The 20,222-nt window shown below is 41.7% G+C and overlaps 1 protein-coding gene across 1 annotated transcript in view; it reads left to right on the top strand.

The window, feature by feature from the left end:
- Positions 1–19,541, top strand: part of ccp110 (centriolar coiled-coil protein 110) — a 77,746-nt gene extending 58,205 nt beyond the window's left edge. Inside the window, exons 6-15 of the mRNA XM_078240931.1 lie at positions 429–606; positions 1,570–1,691; positions 2,769–2,885; positions 3,364–3,465; positions 3,630–3,746; positions 11,034–11,113; positions 12,034–12,102; positions 12,234–12,293; positions 15,877–15,956; positions 18,701–19,541. Coding sequence (XP_078097057.1) covers positions 429–606; positions 1,570–1,691; positions 2,769–2,885; positions 3,364–3,465; positions 3,630–3,746; positions 11,034–11,113; positions 12,034–12,102; positions 12,234–12,293; positions 15,877–15,956; positions 18,701–18,753 — 978 coding nt within the window. The 3' untranslated portion in view covers positions 18,754–19,541. The remainder of the gene's footprint in view (positions 1–428; positions 607–1,569; positions 1,692–2,768; positions 2,886–3,363; positions 3,466–3,629; positions 3,747–11,033; positions 11,114–12,033; positions 12,103–12,233; positions 12,294–15,876; positions 15,957–18,700) is intronic.
- Positions 19,542–20,222: the final 681 nt, after the last annotated feature.

Raw genomic sequence — 20,222 nt, forward strand, 5'->3', positions numbered from 1 at the left:
CTAACTTCATTGCAGTGTTACTGTAAGCGTAGTTGTGACTAATAAAGAAACGTTAACTATTGTATAAAGGGGGAGTAATTTCCCTGAGAATTGACAGCAATGCTGGTAAAGATCACTATGCTCGTTTAAAGATAAGCGGTTGGAAATTTCCCACTGTATCTGAGTATTCCACTGGCTAAGTTTAAAGATAACCTGTCTTTAATTGATGGAGACGTTGATTTGTCTTGTATTTAATGTTGCAGCTTTCCAAATTGCCTTTTCTTGTTACCTGGCTCCAGAAAGTTAACAAGTCTAACCATCAGCAGCAAAATACTCAGATTGTTGGATTCTGATCTGCTTTCATGCAGTGTAAATTATAGTCTCACTCACCTTTGCTAACTTAAAGGAAATAAAATCTGATTTAGTTTTTTAATTTTTGGTTTTATTAGGAGATCGAAGAACAAGAAAGACTATTTCGAGAGCAAAGGAATTTTGTGATGGAATCATCTGGAAGTTTGTCAAGTAAAGAAACTACTTTAGGTTGGAGGAGAATAAATGAAAACTACCCAATGCCAGCTCTGCTCAATGGAGTGGAAGGCCATCCACCCAGTATTCCCTCCAACATTGGTAAGCACAATTTCAAAAGAATACTGCGTTACAGCATGTTAATTCTTCCTGCTGCTTGAATCTGAATGATCAATTGTATCATTCTTTATATGATTAGAAAGTCCTTATCAATACTGGACTTAAATTTGATTTAGAGGATGCTATTTTAAATTCCAGTACCTGGTTCAGTTTAAGCGTTTGATTCTCTCTTTGCAATATTGTGTATGTTGCTTAATTTGAAGTCACAATTAATCAATTTTATTAGAGCAAAAATGGCTTCAAATTGTCAGGTACTAACTGGTTTTGTAGGTGAATATTTAGTGTGATCTGGTTTGTTTAGTATATCAGTTTCACTCACTCGGGAACACTTTTCATCTGTGGACCAGAAGACAGTGTTAAAGCTGCACTCCAGGACACGCAATCTAAGGTGAAACAAAAACACAAAATGCTGGAAAATCTCAGCAGCTCTGACACCATCTGTGGAGAGAGAATAGAGCCAATGTTTCGAGCCTAGATGACCCTTCATCATAGAGCCAACAAAGGGTTGGCTCTATTCTCCAGAGATGCTGTCAGACCTGCTGAGATTTTCCAGAATTTTCTGTTTTTGTTTCAGAATGTAGCATCTGCAGTATTTTGCTTTTATGCTATAATCTAAGGTGGTTCTTTAAGGCAGTTCAGCAGAAATGTTACCTTGTTTTGAAGTATCCTCTTTCAGGTGAGACAGTGAAGCGATGCTGCATCCACCTAGTCAGATGGACATAAAGACATTATGACAGCAGTTAAAGAAAATCCGGGTATATTTCCAACTCATTGGCCAAATCCCTTGATAGGAAGACTGAATATTTGGTTCCTAGTCTTTGAGGAATTTTCCATTGATTAATTACAGAAGGAGGCCGGTATTCTGAGAGTTGGTGGCTGTTTATTTTGTTTTGCCTTTTTTGCCAATAGTTTGGAATTGCATTGTACGCCAACTTTCTTTTCCAGCATTTACCAGTAATTCGGCTAGTGCTGAATTTTCTTTCAGTCGGTGGGGAGCTGGGAATGATGGAATGCGTGAGATGCAGATGCCTTGTTACCTTAACAGACCACGGAATAGATGGTCGCAGGTGAGATGGAATCAAATATTTCATTGTGATCCATTGCATTCCTAGCCTGTAGCAGTAGCGGTTTGGAATAGCCACTGTGCTTATGTTTGTTTTTCTTTGAATCTTGAGTTGGTAACCTGTAATTTATCACAATGCTGCTTGTTTAGCTTCAATCCCAGTTGTAAAATCTATGTTCAATGACAGGCAGGTGCTACTTTAGCGTTGGTTCAATCCCACAGGAAATAAGATTCAAACTGTCACTTCAACATTGGGACAGCTCTCCTCTAGCCTTTCTCACCAGCTATGGCTATGGACCCAACATAGAATCCCTATAGTGCACAAGGAGGCCATCCAGCCAATTGAGTCTGTACTGACTCTCTGAAAGAGCATCTTACCTGGGCCCACTCCTGCCCCCTCCCCATAATTCCATGCATTTACCATGGCTAATCCACATCCACGTCTTTAGACTGTGGGAGGAAACAGGAGCACCCGGAGGAAACCTATGCAGACACTGAAAGAATGTGCAAACTCCACACACACCCAAGGCTGAAATTGAACCTGGGTCCCTGGAGCTGTGAGACATTTAGAAGCAGCAAACCAGTTAACACCATGTTACTGATGGGGGGGTTGCTAATGCACAATAAAAACGGTCTCCTATGCTATTAATGGATTCAAAATACTAAATCCAGTTGAACTCAACATGGCTTCCATGCTGGAAATGGCAGCTCCTGTCCTGGAAAACCCAGCCCAGAGATGTTGGCCAGAATTCACCAACCTCTCCCACAGCTGGGATTCTCCAGTCCCGCTGCAGTGAATAGAAATTTGGCTGAGTGCCGAATTCCCTGTTCTCGCTGGCAGTGGTAGCGGGGAGTGAGAGACTGGAGAATACTGGCTGTTATATTCCAATCACTCCCAAAATCTGAGGGATGGAAGCTCATTTCAATATATTCCACCCCCCCTCCCCCCAGGGGATGGACGATAAATGCTGACGCAGCCAGTGACACCGACGTCATGTGAAACAATAAAATGAAACAAACTTATGAGAAACTTGTCAAGGATACACTTTAATGTCATCATTGTGAAATTATTGTCTTTAAGGTGAATGTGCCAGAGATCCAGAAGAAGTTTAATAAAGTTACAGCTGTGGCAAAGGGATTCCTTACTCGGAGACTGATGCAGACGGAGAAACTGAAACAGCTTCAACAGACCGTGAAAGTAAGTAACTGAAATCGAATACGTTGAGATTGCAGATACAAAATCATAGTCCTGGAATCGTGCAACTATTCGGCCTCTTGTGTCTGTGCTACCTTTTAGTCATGATGTGGAGATGCCGGTGTTGGACTGGGGTGAACACAGCAAGAGTTTTAACAACACCAGGTTAAAGTCCAACAGGTTTATTTGGTAGCAAATACCATTAGCTTTCGGAGCGCTGCTCCTTCGTCAGATGGAGTGGAAATGTGCTCTGCCTTTTAGTCCCATTGCTTTGTTCTTTCAAAAATAACATTCCAAGTTTCTCCTTTTCTGGTATATTCTCCCTTCTCTTTTGAAAGTTTGTAGTAAATGCTATTGGGATAAAATGTTGATACTGACAGCACTTTATTTTATGTAAGTCAACATTGTAATAGATTTTAGATTTTCTGACTGATTATTTGGAAGGCTTTAATGTAACCGCTAATGTCTGTTTTTATGAAAGGATACCTTGGAATTTATCGGCAACTTCCAGACAGAAACACCCTTGAAAAGAAGTGCCGTTTCATCGCAAGATGTTTCACTACACGAAAGAGTCATTGCACAGGTATTGAAACAGATTGCACGAACTTACTACAACAGCAAGTTCCGAGAAGTCACATTTCACTGGAAACATTGACACTTTCTTTCCACAGATGCAGCCAAACCTGCTGAGTTTTTCCAGCATTTTCTGTTATTGTACAAATTTATTGTTTGATTTCTCTTTTCCAGCTACGGGCTGCCCTTTATGAGATTCACGACATTTTCTTTGTATTGAATCCAGACGACCGAATGCAAATTCTAAGCCATGATCGGGAAATTCGCAAAGAAAAACAGCTGAGACAAATGGTAATGTCCAGTAAAGTAAGCGTTTTTGTACATGAATATTCTTTATGCTAAAATATTACTTTATAAAAAAAAATAATTAAGACTACATCATTGAATTTTTGCAAAGGATAATCTCTCGTGTTACTGACTTGCTTTTCCAACCAGATTACAATGGGTAGATTGATGAAAATTAGGGTAAAAGAAAGGAAGTGTTTTGTGAAAGAGCTTGGTGGATGTCGTGGTTTCTTGTTGAAATCTTTCATGCAGCTATCATATTGGTTGAAGGACTTTTTATGAAAGAAATCATTGGTGTTCTTGTAATGTGACAGCTGAATGCTGAACGAGAGCAGTGTGACACTCAACTGCACAACTCATTGTGTGAACCATTTGTTTTTTTTCAACAATTAGTTTGAAAGAAGCTCCATTCTCATGGGAAGAAGATTCGGTGATATCCCAAAGAATTGAGCAACATGCAAATGAGGAAAATGGCTGTTTTCCTTTAAGTCGTTTTAATGTTGATGATGCCAAGCTGTTAATAGCTCAGTGCTCAATCCTTTGTTAGGGTGCAGTAATGTGGAAATAAATACTGTTAATCAAAACGAGCTTCAGCCTTACAAATTGATTCTTTGTGTTAAATTTTATTGTTGTGAAATTGGACTGTGATTTGAGAAATTAAATCTCCAGAACAGATTTTGCTGCGAGAGGCTCGCCAGGGAGTCGTCCTTAATATCTTGTTGACACTCGAAATGGAAAGTCTCTGTATGTCTCTGCTTTTCTCTCTGTCTCGCTGCCGCCATCCTCCCCCCTTTGTAATTCTGTCAGTGCTGAGAAAGATTTTACTCTTGGTTTGTATTTCAGTCGGGTTAAAATTGGGCACATCCTAAAAAGCCCAGCAAGGCAGTCCACCCGACCAGACCCTTGTGGTGAAAGTGAAAATGCCCTTGGTTCCAGAATCACATTAATACAGCTGATCTGCATTGATCTAGGACGCTGGCAAAGATTATTAAAGTGGGCTTGGAGCAGTGAATTGTGATAATGTTCTTTATATTCTGCACATCTCCATTTTGAAGTTTACTTGCGTTAGGTGAAATAATTCCGTGACTGGTTGAGACTATGGCTATCAACAGTGCACTTTACTATTAATTTGCTTTGAAAATACTATGTCGAAGAATTGTATTTTTGGTTATCAAAAATTCTCATTATTTCCATTTCTTGGTTTAATGTACAGCAGTTCTGGAACTTGTAGAATCCAGATTTATGCTGTGTCCTCAAATTCAAGCTTGAATTTTTCAATTAAGCTCCAACATGAAGGTTTGCTTTAAATATGATCATTGTTCTTTCAGAGCAGTTCAGCCTATATAATCTAAGCTCAGTCCTTTTCTGTTGACTTTTTGACTGGCATTTAGTTCAATTCAGAGCGTCAAATATACTTGCTTAGTGTGATTAAAGTTGCCAGTACAGTGAGGTAGTCTATATAGAAACATAGAAAAACTACAGCACAAAACAGGCCCTTCGGCCCACAAGTTGTGCCGAACACATCCCTACCTTCTAGACCTACCTATAACCCTCCATCCTTTTATGCTCCATGTACTCATCCAGGAGTCTCTCAAAAGACCCTTTTGAGTTCGCCTCCACCACCACTGATGGCAGCCGATTCCACTCGCCCACCACCCTCTGTGTGAAAAACTTACCCCTAACATTTCCCCTGTACCTACCCCCCGGCACCTTAAACCTGTGTCCTCTCGTAGCAGACATTTCCACCCTGGCAAAAAGCTTCTGAGAGTCCACCCGATCTATGCCTCTCAACATCTTATACACCTCATAGAAATCATAGAAATCATAGAAACCCTACAGTGCAGAAGGAGGCCATTCGGCCCATCGAGTCTGCACCGACCACAATCCCACCCAAGCCCTACCCCCACATATTTATCCCGCTAATCCCTCTAACCTACACATCCCAGGACTCTAAGGGGCAATTTTTCACCTGGCCAATCAACCTAACCCGCACATCTTTGGACTGTGGGAGGAAACCGGAGCACCCGGAGGAAACCCACGCAGACACGAGGAGAATGTGCAAACTCCACACAGACAGTGACCCAAGCCGGGAATCGAACCCGGGACCCTGGAGCTGTGAAGCAGCAGTGCTAACCACTGTGCTACCGTGCCGCCTATTAGTTCTCCTCTCATCCTACGTCTCTCCAAGGAGAAAAGACCGAGCTCCCTCAGCCTATCCTCATAAAGCATGCCACTCAATCCAGGCAACATCCTTGTAAATCTCCTCTGCACCTTTTCAATCTTTTCCACATCCTTCCTATAGTGAGGCGACCAGAACTGAGCACAGTACTCCAAGTGGGGTCTGACAAGGGTCTTATATAGCTGCATCATTAACCCTGGACTCCTAAACTCAATCCCTCGATTGATAAAGACCAGCACACCATTATGCCTTCTTAACCACCTCCTCCACCTTCGGGGCCGATTTTAGACTCCTATGGACCCGGACCCCAAGGTCCTTCTGATCCTCTACAGCACTAAGAGTCTTTCCCTTTATATTGTACTCCTTCATCCCATTTGACCTACCAAAATGGACCACGACGCATTTATCTGGGTTGAAGTCCATCTGCCACTTCTCCGCCCAGTCTTGCATCCTATCAATATCCCTCTGTAACTTCTGACATCCCTCCAGACTATCCACAACCCCACCAACCTTCGTATCGTTGGCAAACTTACCAACCCATCCCTCCACTTCCTCATCCAGGTCATTTATGAAAATGACAAACAGCAAGGGTCCCAGAGCAGATCCCTGGGGTACACCACTGGTGACCGACCTCCATTTAGAAAAAGACCCATCTATACCCACTCTCTGCCCCCTTTGGGCAAGCCAGTTCTAGATCCACCGGACAGCAGCCCCTTGGATCCCATGCCCTCTCACTTTTTCTAGAAGCCTTGCATGGGGGACCTTATCGAACGCCTTGCTAAAATCCATATAAACCACATCTACCGCCTTCCCTTCGTCAATGTGTTTAGTCACATTTTCAAAGAACTCCACCAGGCTCGTAAGGCACGATCTGCACTTGACAAAGCCATGCTGAGTATTCTTGAGCATACTAAACCTCTCTAAATGCTCATATATCCTGTCCCTCAGGATCTTCTCCATCAGTTTAGCAACCACTGAGGTTAGACTCACCGGTCGGTAATTACCTGGGCTATCCCTATTCCCCTTCTTGAAAATAGGAACCACATCCGCAATCCTCCGGCACCTCTCCCGTCTCCATCGACGACGCAAAGATCATCGCCAGAGGCTCTGCAATCTCTTCCCTCGCCTCCCACAGTAACCTGGGGTACACACCATCCGGACCCGGCGACTTATCTATCTTGATGCCATTCAAAGATTCCAGCACAACCTCTTTCTTAAAGTCCACATACTCAATCGTTTCAGTCCACCGCACGCCTGCAGTACATCCACCCAGGTCCTTCTCCTCTGTGAAAACTGAGGCAAAATACTCATTGAACACCTCTGCCATTTCTACTGGTTCCGTACAGACTTTCCTGCCTTCACCTTTTATAGGCCCTATTCCGTCACGTCTCATCCTTTTACTCTTCACATATTTATAGAACGTCTTAGGGTTCTCCTTAATCCTACCTGCCAGGGCCTTCTCGTGACCCCTTCTGACTCTCCTAATTTCCTTCTTTAGTCCCTTCCTACAAGCCGTATACTCTTCTAAATCCCTATCTTCGCCAAGCTCTCTGAGCCTTTTGTACGCTTTCCTTTTCTTCTCGACTAGGTCCCGCACAGCTTTCGTGCACCACGGTTCCTTTAACCAACCAACACCTCCCTGTCTGCTCGGAATGTTGTCCTGTAGAACTCTAGACAGACATTCCTTCAAAAACTGCCACCTCTCTTCAGTACATTTCCCCGAGAATACCTCCTTCCAATTTACTCCTCTAATTTGCTGTCTAATGTCTTCATATTTCCCCTTACTCCATATAAACACTTTCCTAGCTTGCCTGATCCTCTCTTTTTCCAATGCAAGCCTAAAGGAGATAGAGTTATGATCGCTATCCCCAAGATGCTCTCCCACTGAGAGATCTGACACCTGTCCAGGTTCATTGGTCAGTATCAGATCAAGTACAGCCTCTCCTCTTGTAGGCTTGTCCACATGCTGTGTCAGGAAACCTTCCTGAACACACCTAATGAACTCTTCCCCATCCAATCCCCTTACCCTAGGGATATTCCAATCTATGTTTGGGAAATTAAAGTCTCCCATCACAACAACTCTGCTTTTACTGCATCTCTCCAGGATCTGTTTCCCTATCTGCTCCTCCACCTCCCTGTTACTATTGGGCGGCCTATAGAAAACTCCCAGCAAAGTGACCGGCCCCTCCCCACTCTGAACTTCCACCCACAGAGACTCGGTGGACAATCCCTCCACAGCATACACCTTCTCTACAGCTGTGACACTATCCCTGATCAGCAGTGCCACTCCACCCCCTCTCTTGCCTCCCTCCCTGTCCTTCCTGAAACATCTGAATCCTGGCACCTGGAGTATCCAGTCCTGTCCCTGAGACATCCAAGTCTCCGTAATGGCCACCACATCACACTTCCAGGCATCGATCCACGCTCTGAGCTCATCCCCTTTATTCACTATACTCCTGGCATTAAAGTAGACACATCTCAATCCTTTGGTCTGACCTCTCCCCTTCTCTATTCCCTGTCCATCTGCCCTCTTGCACTGCCTATAACCCTTCTCTGTTTGCGAGCTACCTTCCTCACTCTCAGTCATCTCATTTTGATCCCCTCCCCCCAACCTATCTAGTTTAAACTCTCCCCTGTAGCCTTAGCCAACCTTGCTGCCAGGATATTGGTCCCCCTTGGATTCAAGTGCCACCCGTTTTTTGTGTACAGGTCACTCCTGCCCCTAAAGAGGTCCCAATGGTCCAGGAACCTGAATCCCTGCCCCCTACACCAGTCCCTCAGCCACACATTTATCCTCCACCTCACTCCATTCCTGTCCTCACCTTCCCGTGGCACAGGCAGCAATCCTGAGATTACTACTTTTGCTTTCATAGAATCATAGAAATCCTCCTCCTCAGCTGTCTCCCTAATTCCCTATACTCTCTTTTCATGACCCCTTCCCCCTTCCTACCCACATCAGCGGTACCAATATGTACCGCTACCTCTGGCTCCTCTCCCTCCCACCTCAGGATTTCCGGGATTCGCCCAGCGACATCCTGGATCCCAGCCCCAGGGAGGCAGACCACCATGCGAGACTCCCGCCTGCCTCCGCAAAATCGCCTGTCCGTCCTCCTGACTGTTGAGTCCCCGATTAACACTGCCTTCCTGCTTTTTTCCTAAGCCCTCTGAGTTACAGGGCCGGACTCCACCCCGGAGACACGGCCACTGCTGCTTCCCCCAGATGGGCTGTCCCCCCCCAACAGTACTCAGGCAGGAGTACTTGTTGTGTAGGGGCACACCCACCGGGGTGCTCTCAAATAGAGTGAGTAAAGATTATCTGATTACAATAATAATACAATGCTGTGAATTTGCGAGGGGTGACAGGACATCTGCCTTTTCAACTTGCAAGGAAAAGCCCACTTACATCCCACTCTGTTTGCGATGAGGTATTAACTATGTCCCGCAGGGGTTTTCGCTAATGCTGTGGGGGAGGATTCATACTAGTGTGTGCGGGGATAGCAACCTGAACGGGGCAACACATGGGAGGGAATCAAAGATGGAGATGAAAGACAGAAAAGTAGAAAGCAGAAGTGGAAGGCGGAGGAAACCAGATTAGCAGCAAATAGTACAAAATAAGGATGTGTAAAAATGTTAAAATGATGAGTCTAAAGGCACTGTCTGAATGCACGGAGCATTTGCAATAAGGTAGATGATTTAACAGCGCAAATAAATCTTAACTGGTATGATATGATTGCGATTACCGAGTCGTGGCTGCAGGGTGACTTTTAACAGTGCAAATAGATGTTAACTCGGTATGATATTGCGATTACAGAGACGGGCCTTCAAGATGATTTAGACAAGTAGAGTGTTTGGGCAAATACGTGACAGATGCAGTATAACATGGATTAGTGTGGATGTATACAGTTTTTAATTGGAAAAATGGAACGGCAGAGTATGATTTAAATAGTGACAGATTGGGAAATGTTGATGTACAAAGGGGCCTGCATGTCCGAGTAGACCACTTACTGAAAGCAAGCGTGCAGGTGCAACAAACAGGAAGACAAATAGCATGCTGGCCTTAGTTGCAAAAGGATTTGAGTGCAGGAGCAAGGCTGTCTTAATGCAGCTGAAGAAGAAGGGGCTTGGGGCTCCGAAAGCTCGTGCTGCCAAATAAACCTGTTGGACTTTAACCTGGTGTTGTGAGACTTCTTACTGTGCCCACCCCAGTCCAACGCCGGCATCTCCACATTAATGCAGCTGTACAGGGTCTTGATGAGACCACACCTGGAGTATTGTCTGCAGCTTTGGTCTCCTTACCTAAGAAATGATTTATTTACCATAAAGGGAGTGCAGTAAAGGTTCACCAGACTGATTCCTGGGATAGCAGGATTGTCGCACGAGGAAAGATTGGGTCGATTAGGTCTGTTCTCACTGGAAATTGGAAAAATGAGAGGGGATCTCATTGAAAAGTATAAAATTCTGACAGAGCTGGACAGACTGGATGCAGGGATGTTGTTTCCTCTGGCTGGAAGGGTCTAGAACAAGGGGTCACAGTCTCAGGATAAAGGGTAGTCTATTTAGGACTGAGATGAGGAGAATTTCTTCACTCAGGATGGTGAACCTATGGAATTCTCTACCACAGAAGGCTGTGAAGGCCAAATCACTGTATATATTTAAGGAGGAAATGGAATTCTAGACATTAAAGGTGTCAAGGGATATGGGGAGAGCGTAGGAAATGGAGGATCAGCCATGATATTGAATGGCAGAGCAGGCTCGAAGCGCTGAATGGCCTACTCGTATTTTCCATATTTCCAGCTTGCTGCATTTGGATTGTTAACATTGCCCGTATATTAATTTAGGAATATTTTAAAATCGTACTTTAATTTTTAAAGAACCTGAACATTTAGGGTGATATTGAGAATTCCTTGAAAATGTTACAGCACAGCCTTGGGATTGTCCTGTTATGTGAACTCCAATCCAAGTGATAAATTACGTTGGAATGCAAAGGTGCCTGTATCCATGAAGTTAATGCAAAGTCACAAGGTTACCATGCATTATATGTTGCTTTTTTAATATTATTTATTGCACTAGTTTACATTTCCTGATCTTCAGTTTGCTTTTGCCCTTTCCCACAGGAGAAATGGAAGAGTCCTAAAGAAAGAGGAACCCTTTCAATTGCGACACAGAAATCTTTAGATAGAAAAAAACAAATAAAGTAAGTTCCACTGTTGTTGGGTGACAGTAATTGTTTACATTATAATTGATTGAAGTTATAATGCTTGGTATTTCAATGGAACATTGAACAGTACAGCACAGGAACAAACCCTTCGGCCCATTACAGTACAGGAATAGGCCCTTCGGCCTACGATGCTGTCGAACATGACGCCAAATTAAACTAACCCCTTCTGCCTGCCCTTGGTCCATATCCGTCTATTCCTTGCATATTCATGTGCTTATCTAAAAACCACTTAAACGCCCCTATTGTATCCACCTCCACCACCACTCCTGGCAGCGCGTTCCAGGCACCTATCACTGTGTAAAGAAAAACTTTTCCCTCACATCTCCATTGAACTTTCCCCCCTCACTTTAAGTGCATGCCCACTAGTATTTGACATTTCAACTCTGGGAGAAAGATTCTGACTGTCAACCCTATCTCTGCCCCTCATGATTTTATAGACTTCTATAAAGGTCTCCCCTCAGCCTCCGCCGCTCCAGAGAAAACAAGCCTAGTTTGTCCAGCCTCTCCTTATAGCTCAATACCTCTAATCCAGGCAGCATCCTGGTAAACCTCTCTGTACCCTCTCCAAAGCCACCTTCCTGTAATGTGGTGACCAGAATTGAACGCAACATTGTGTGGCCTAACCAAAGTTTTATAAAGCTGCAATATGGCATCCTGACTCTTGCACTCAATGCGCCGACCAATAAAGGCAAGCTTGCCATACGCCTTCTTTACCATAGCTTAACATTAGTTTGCACTTTCTTTCCATCTAAAAACCCAGTGCTCGGGTTATGAAGAGTTGGTGACGTATGCTGTTACTCTTTCCTGCAACACCAAGTTGGGGAGATAAACAGACAGGGCTGGATTAGCAATGATTGTCACCTTATAGAAGTTGGTCATTGCTTTTTATTTTCAAGGGCTGCTGAAATAGGAATAACCGGTAAACAGAAATCCAATGTGAAACAGAAGACTTCCTCTGAAACCAGGTAAGACCAGAAATAAAAGCAAAATACTGTGGATGCTGGAAATCTGAACTAAGGCCAGATAAAGATCTGGAGTGTGAAGCTATTTGTTATACAAAATAAAATGGCACATTTATCCCACTGCTTACTTACAGAATTCTTCAACCAAGTCAGGGGCAGAATGCCCCAGCCCAAAGACTACTTCACAGACAAGGGTAAGGGACAGAATGTTTCATTTCAGTTATCTGATTTATAATTGTACAAGGAGAGTTTATAAAACAATCATGCATCCTAGATGGCCAGCTTGTTATTGTTGCAACTTAAATTTTGAATGCAGCAGTAGTTAATAAAAGTAGGTGACCTAATACTATATCTATGCAGAAATGTGTTTTTGCTTCTAGTTTAAAATCTACAGTACTTATTTCTTATCTCTTTTGTTTTGCTTAACATGTTTTGAAATTGTTTCCTTATTTTGTGTTAAGCATATTTATAATTTAAGTGCAGAAGCCAGAAAGTAAGTGTCAGTTTGGGTAATAACAGCGCTTGTCTCGAATGTAGAAAGTTGTGGGTTTAAGCCTCACTTCAAATTGTTCCTGTTGACTATGGAACAGCCAATCCTGACTAACCTCCCCGAATCGTAATGGACCACTGCCCAGGTGCTGGAATTCATGCAGTGAATTTGAAATTCTTATCCTTGTACTGAAATCTTTCTATGGTCTTCCCTGTTGAGCTATTTTTAAGGGATAGGCTTGCAGACCACCAATGTACAAAGAAACAAGAGCTTTATTGGAAAGTTGTCTACAGGCTGGTCGGATAGACTGCCCATAACCCACGCAAACAGCCGATGGTGTCATGTGATTGGTCCCTTAAAGTGCCCAGGTTCCAACAAGGAAACAACATGAATACATAATGCCAGTCTTTGTAATCTTGCCCTACAATCCTCCAAGTACACTCTGTTCTTGTTTCTCCAGCACTGTCCTCTTGTGCACTCCTACCTCCATCATTCCCCATCGGCAATTATGCAATCAGTCATTTAAACCCCAAGCTTTGAAATTTCCTCCCTACGCCTCTCTGCATCTTCATCTGCCTCTTTACAAACCTTTTAGAATTCCTATCTCTGGCTAAGCCTTTGGTCATCTTTCCGAGCATTTTCCTCTTTGGCTGGTCAAGTTTTGTTTGAACCATAGAATCCCTACAGTGCAGGAGGAGGCCATTCGTCCCATCAACTCTACGCCGACTCTCCCAAAGAGCATTTTACCCATGAGGCAGCAGTGCTAACTACTGTGCCACCATGTGGCCCACGCTTTGATAACAGTTCTTGTGATGTTTTACTACTTTAAAAGATGCCATATAAATGCAGGTTGTTGTTATTTATGTGTGCCTGTGTGTGTATAGTGGCGTTTTAACAACACCAGGTTAAAGTCCAACAGGTTTATTTGGTAGCAAATTTAACCTGTTGGACTTTAACCTGGTGTTGTTAAAACTCTTACTGTGTTTACCCCGGTCCAACGCCGGCATCTCCACATCATGTGTATAGTGGCCCCAGCTTCAGAAGAAGCTGATGTGCTTATTAGTCGGTGCAGTATAATATTTGGGATAGCACCATTGTACTTGAGTAATGTGGCAGCTTTATTATTAAAAGAAATGTCATTTGGACTGAATATGTCTTCATAATTATTTCTGGATTCCTCTCTCAAATCTGAAGTTTATAAAGCAGAAGGTTTTAATGGAATTTATTGGAAGATATTTTTCACACCTGGTTATGAAGAGTGAATAATCTGTAATTACTTTCAAAATGTCACTTATTTGTTGAGGAAGTTAAACAGAACCATTGAGAATGCTGAATATTTTTAAATAAACCATATTCAAATGAAAGGATGGTAGAAATGTCTCAAATACTACTTTGTTTTTCATCCTGTTGTGATAAATGGTTTTAAGTAAGTGTGTCCTCATTTTATACAGCTATAGCATGTCACCATTTGTTGAAAAGTGCTTTTATCTTTATAGAAATAAGTATTATATTTTGACTGTATGGGCTTTCCATGTTCTGAGGAGAGAATGTTCTAGTATTAAATAAGTTGCTGTTAACACTGAGTTACTAAATATAAAAGCTCCCTAAGAAAAGGTAATTTTTTTTGACACTGCCCAATAATTTAATAAACTAGTCCCAAATCTATTGGTATGCAAGAACCTGTTGCTTGCATATTAAGAAGACTCTATCTAAATCACATGAGGTTGAGATTTAAATGCACGGTAGGATCGATGTAATTAATGTACCTCATTTTCTCAATGCTGTTGTTAATCCTTTTGAAAATGCAATACATTTTAAACCTCGACCTTTTTACTTCATTCGTAAATTTAGCAGTTTTAAAGTAAAAATTCATGGCCTTGATGTCTCTTTAAAAGTTAAAGTTTATTTATTAGTCACAAGTAAGGCTTACATTAACACTGTTACTGTGAAATTCCCCTACTCGCCATAGTTCGGCACCTGTTCGAGTCAATGCACCCTAACCAGCACGTCTTTCAGACTGTGGGAGGAAACCGGAGCACCCGGAGGAAACCTATGCAGACACGGGGAGAATGTGCAAACTCCACACAGACAGTGACCCAAGCCCGAATTGAAACCGGGTCCCTGACGCTGTGAGGCAGCAGTGCGAACCACTGTGCCACATTAGTAGTGCTTGTTGAAGTAGTTCAGCAGCTGAGCTATTCTAGCACCAGCAGATAATCCAGGACATTGCAGCTTTTGTGCACTCATCATTTTCCTGGTCACTATCACTAGTGATCATTTTAACTATCTGTAATTATTTTGCATTAGCACAGCAGCTTTGAGTGATTTTTTTAAAAAAGAATAAATCCTTCTCCCAAACTCCTTTGGTTTTATTTTTCTCCAAAATATACATATCTGGCTTGCAACTTTTATTTCCTCCTTCCATATATTTCTTCTCCTTGACGGATAAGATATGCAACTTCATTGTCCTGTGACCACTGCAATACCACTCTTGCAACTGCAAGGAAACTGAGCCACACTGGACCAATTAGAGTTTTTATAAAAAATATACAAGTAAACCGCCCCTGCAGGGCAGTGACTGTTTGTTGAAAAGTATTCTTGTATTTGTTGTAGTCAATCCAGTTGCACCTCAGAATTTAAGATCTAACCTTTCAACCAATTGGTTCTCGGAATATTTTTCAGAAGCGTGGCTCCTGATTACTTGTTTTGAATTTTCACCCAAGGGATTTTCACAGTAACTTCATTGCAGTGTTAATGTAAGCCTACTTGTGACACTAATGAATAAACTTTAACTTTTTGAATGCACTATTCACATCTACCAAAAATTCAATTACACAATCGCCAGGTTCCATTTTCACCTCCAAGCTGACAGTCTGCTGTGTGTCACAGAGACAGCTTCATAAACTTGTGCTTTGATGGCACACAGGAGCTAATCTCATGACGTGATAAACACACATGGCCAGCAGACCACAGGCAGGTGCCTGGGTCACTCTGTGAGCTCCTCTGTTCGTGTTTCTTTACCCCGTTTATTGCAAGATCGTTATTTTATAAAAACTGCAATTGCACATTAAGAAGCTATTAATAGCTACCAGAATGATTTTTTTTTGCTTTAACAATTCTTTGGCTAGTATCCTGTTGTCTTGTTTACTGTCAGTGTTTTTATTATTTAAAGTTAAACAGTGGGCTTAATGGAATTGTGTTTAAAATCCATGAAATATTTTGGGTTTTGTATAACCAGTTAAGATGCATTTATAGTATCTGTTCATGTATTTTTTTTATTTGATTAGAGTCCAGACTTCTAGGAAAGGGGTTGAACAGAATAGAGAGAGGCACACAGAAAGCAGATTCCCTAGGAAAGCTGCTCCAGGTCTGTTTCACTGTGTTTGCTGACATCTGTTTTCCATTTCTTGTATCTCGAGTTACTCGATGCTATTTGTTTGGGTTAATTTAGTTCTTTGTTTTTTGTTCCTTACACTTCTCTGCAATGTTTCTATCTTTTTGCCTTCTTTGCTACTTGGTTTGAATGTTGATTCTTTTTATCTGCGCTTTTGAGTCCCTCCGTGGCCTCCCCATTTCTCCATAATCTCTTCCAGTCGCACAACCGTCCCAAATTTATTCTTCATCGATTTTTGGCCTCTTGAAGAACCCTGATTTTCTTGCTTCATTAATGTTGGCCATCCACTCACTGCCTGGGCCTCAGTTTTGGAATTCCTTCCTCTATCTCCATCTCATCCTTTAAGTTCCTCTTAAAACCGACCTCTTGACCAGGCTATTGACCATCTGCTTTGGTGTTAAATTTAGCTTTGTGATGCCCCTGTGAAGTGCACTGGGACATGCTTTATAAATGCAAGTTGTTGTTGTTTTTTGTGATCTTGGCTGAATGGGCAGATGGATTGCCTTTAGTGCAACTTGTGTTGATTCAGCTGCTAAAAGATGAGTAGCTGGGAAGTGGCCTCACTGTGGGGAGGTCTCTGGACCACGACATTTTCTCAATGCTCCTTGGTTTCTTTCTGTGTTTCCTCTGATATTCTCATCATTTTTGATTGTTTTCCTTCAATCTCTTAACCAATCAGCAATCTTTCCTCAAGGCTGCTGAAATATTTAAATTTTTCCTTTATTCTTGTACGACAGAATGTAAGAAATTGCAAACATTCATATTCACCTCTGCTGTTATGTTCTGTTAAACTGCATTTCAGGAACTTTGTGTGTCAATCTCGTTAAAATTTCCATTGCATGTGGCATCGTTTTCAACAGTATTTGTTGACTTTCTACCGGAATATTATCTTTGCAGTTAAAAATATATCGTGCATTAATGCCAATTATAATTACAATCTAGCTATAGAAAATGCTAATAAGAGAAGTTTTTATTCTAAATTGGTTTTATTCTGTATGAAACTGTTAAAAAGTTGATTACTAGAGATAAACAAGCTATTTACATTTCTCAGAACTCCAGGGATTTAACTATGAATCTGCAGGCACATTCTCCACTCTGCACAAGAGTTTATCCTGGGTTTCATTGACATTTACACACTCTGAAATGTCTAATAAATCTATATTTAGAAGAAATTATTTATTTTCTGGCATTTTGCTCCCACTCTTACCAAAGAACCAAGATCTCCATTCTCATGTCAGTGTCGGAGCTCCCCCATGTACAGTGAGGATATCTTGTTCTGAGCTCGAGGGAATCAAACTGTGATGATTGAAAGGCCATTCCCCCTCCGAGTTATTTTGTCTCCAACAGCCATGAGGCTTTTAAACCCCGGATTTCCTGTCTCCCTTCACTGGCATTATTGTTTTCAACCTTGGTGACGTCATCTGCTACGGGCCTGGCAGATTTTGTTTGAAGGAGAATATTTAGGATCTTGTGTCTGGAGCCGAGGGAAGGGAGAAAGTTCAGAGGAGACGTAAGGGACAAGTTATTTTTATAGTGGTAGGTGTCTGGAACACGCTGCCAGGGCGGTGGAGGCAGATACGATAAGGGCTTTTAAGATGAGCACATGAATATGCAAGGAATAGAGGGATATGGACCAAGGGCAGGCAGAAGGGATTAGTTTAATTTGGCGTCATGTTTGGGCCGAAGGTCTGTTCCTGTGCTGTACTGTTCTATGTTCTAAGGGTGAGAGAGAGAAGGAAAGATTGGGGGTGGGAGGTGTTGTATCCTTTACTGTCGCTGCTTTTCCAAGTACCTGTGGTAGATCACTCAGGAAAGCATGTGCGTTCAGTGGCTGAGGGAGATCAGGTACCTCCTGCACTCAAACAGGAACAGAAAATGCTGGAAAATCTCAGCAGGTCTAACAGCACCTATGGAGAGAGAATAGAGCCAACGTTTTGAGTCAGGATGGACCCTCCGTCAGAGCTGAAGATGATAGAAAATAGGATGAGATTTATACTGATGTGATGGAGGGGTGGGGGCTGGATAGAGAACCCGGAGGGGGAGAGGACACATGGTAAGGGAAAAAATATGGAAAGTGGGATAAAAAATTGAAAAATAAAACCATGGAAGAAATTAAAAATGTTAAAATAAAAGAAATGGATGGGAATGGGGTGAAGGTGGAGGAGAGATGATGATGGTCTGAAGCTGTTGAACCCAATGATCAGTCTGGAAAGCTGTAAAGGACCTAATCGTTCGATCGGGTGCCGTTCCTCCAGTTTGTGTTGGGCTTCACTGGAGCAATGCAACAGGCCAAGGACAGACATGTGGACAGGAGAGCAGGGTGGTGTTGAAATGGCAAGTGACAGGAAAGTCTGGGTCCCACTTAACTTTAACAAGGCAATGTGAAATTTGGAAAAATGGATTGGTTTTCACAATTTTTGGAGCTGATTTGGCCTCTTTCAAAAAAACAAGTGAAGAATATCACAAAACTCTTTGCAGAATTCTTATAGGCCCTAAAATTTTCCTTTTGTTTTCTGAAGACCAAAGTTGCTACCATCTGCTAAACATACTACAGAATAAAAGTAATTTTCCAGTCCTAATCCCTGAAAGGGTTGTGAAAAGTTAGCTTGTTTATCTTTACTTTCCACTGAATACCTTTTAATCTTGTAACTTGATCAAAAGAACTTCAAAAATTCACTTGTTGATTGAAAAGTTTGATGTTTTTGTAATTTTTGAAGGAGTATGTCCAGGAAGAGTGCTGAAAACAAAATCAAGCGTTACGACACTCTGAGGAAACAGCACTCGATCGGATGAGCGGAGCTGTGTAACCTCCATGAACATAACAGCCTTTCAATAAGAATTACTGAAATTAAACATTGTTACAGGCCACAGGATTCAATGGGAGAAATTATGCAGGTGTCAAAATTTCTGAATTCTTGTATAATTATTAACCGTTCTATACCATACAGAGTGAAATAATGCATGCACTTACAGAAGCTTATTAAAGTGGATCTGCAAACAACTGACTAGGCTAGTTTTTTGTTCTTCCAGCACTGATTTATATATTTGTGTGTACATCTGATGAGGGACTGTTAAAATAGTAGCAGTTAGTATATTAAATATGGCTGTGAACTACATGCAAAATGATTCTGTTACTGGCTCTATGTGGAATCACAACTATTAGAGCTAGACAATAGATTTCTCTCCTGGAATGTGTTTGTGCATCTAAATATTGACTTTTAGTTTTGTTTAGCAGAAGCTGCATACATCTCTGCAATAAAGTGTCTACTAACTTTATGTTAAATTTTCAAAGCATGTAATTTTTCCACTGTTTTGATATTTTGTTCTGTTTTTATTATGAGTTCCTTCCATGAAGATTAAAAAGCCTTCAGTTCAACAGGTGCCATTTTCCAGTCAGTGTAAATGCTGTTTTCTTGGTTATATAAATAGCCTTATTTTATTTGTCTAAATTGCATTAATTTTTGTGCCAATATTTATTTTTTATAATGTTTCAATTATTGTATTTATGCTGTTGTGCATCTCGCAAAATAAACCATTCAACCATTATTTGTATTTCTGAAAATAGCCTTTCTTTTGTATTCAAATATCTTATGAGGAAAGGTCGGACAGGCTGGGCCTGTATCCACTGGAGTTTAGAAGAATGAGAGGTGATCTTGTCGAAACACAAGACCCTGACAGGGTCAAGGCTGAGAGAATGTTTCCCCTTGTGGGAGAGATCAGAAGAAGGATTCTAGGAAGGGGATGAATCAACCATGGTTTACCAATGAGTTTAAGGATAGTATTAAACTGAAAAAAAACCTCTCAATGTGGCAAAGGTCAGTGGATTGGGAAAGTTTTAAAAATCAACAAAAGATGACCAAAAAAGAGGGAGAAGATGAATTATGAGGGTTAACCACTAATATAAAAACAGACAGTAAGAGCTTATTTAAATATATAAAAAGGAAGAGAGGCCAACCGAACGTAGGCCCTTAGTGAGTGAGACTGAGGAAGTTATGAAGAACCAGGAAATAGCAGAGGAGTTAAACAAGTACTTTGTGTCAGTCTTCACGGTGAAAGACACATTTCAAAAATAAATAATCAAGGGGCAAAAATGGTGAGGAAATAAATACAATACCACTGGAGAAAAAATACTCGGGAAACATGGGGCTAAAAGCTTTAAATAAACAAGGGAGGGCCAAGTGAATGAAACTAGGGAAATAATGTGAAACCAGGAAATGGCAGAGGAATTAAACAAATACT

The sequence above is a fragment of the Mustelus asterias genome, chromosome 23 (assembly GCF_964213995.1).
Source record: "Mustelus asterias chromosome 23, sMusAst1.hap1.1, whole genome shotgun sequence".
NCBI classification, from domain to species: domain Eukaryota; kingdom Metazoa; phylum Chordata; class Chondrichthyes; order Carcharhiniformes; family Triakidae; genus Mustelus; species Mustelus asterias.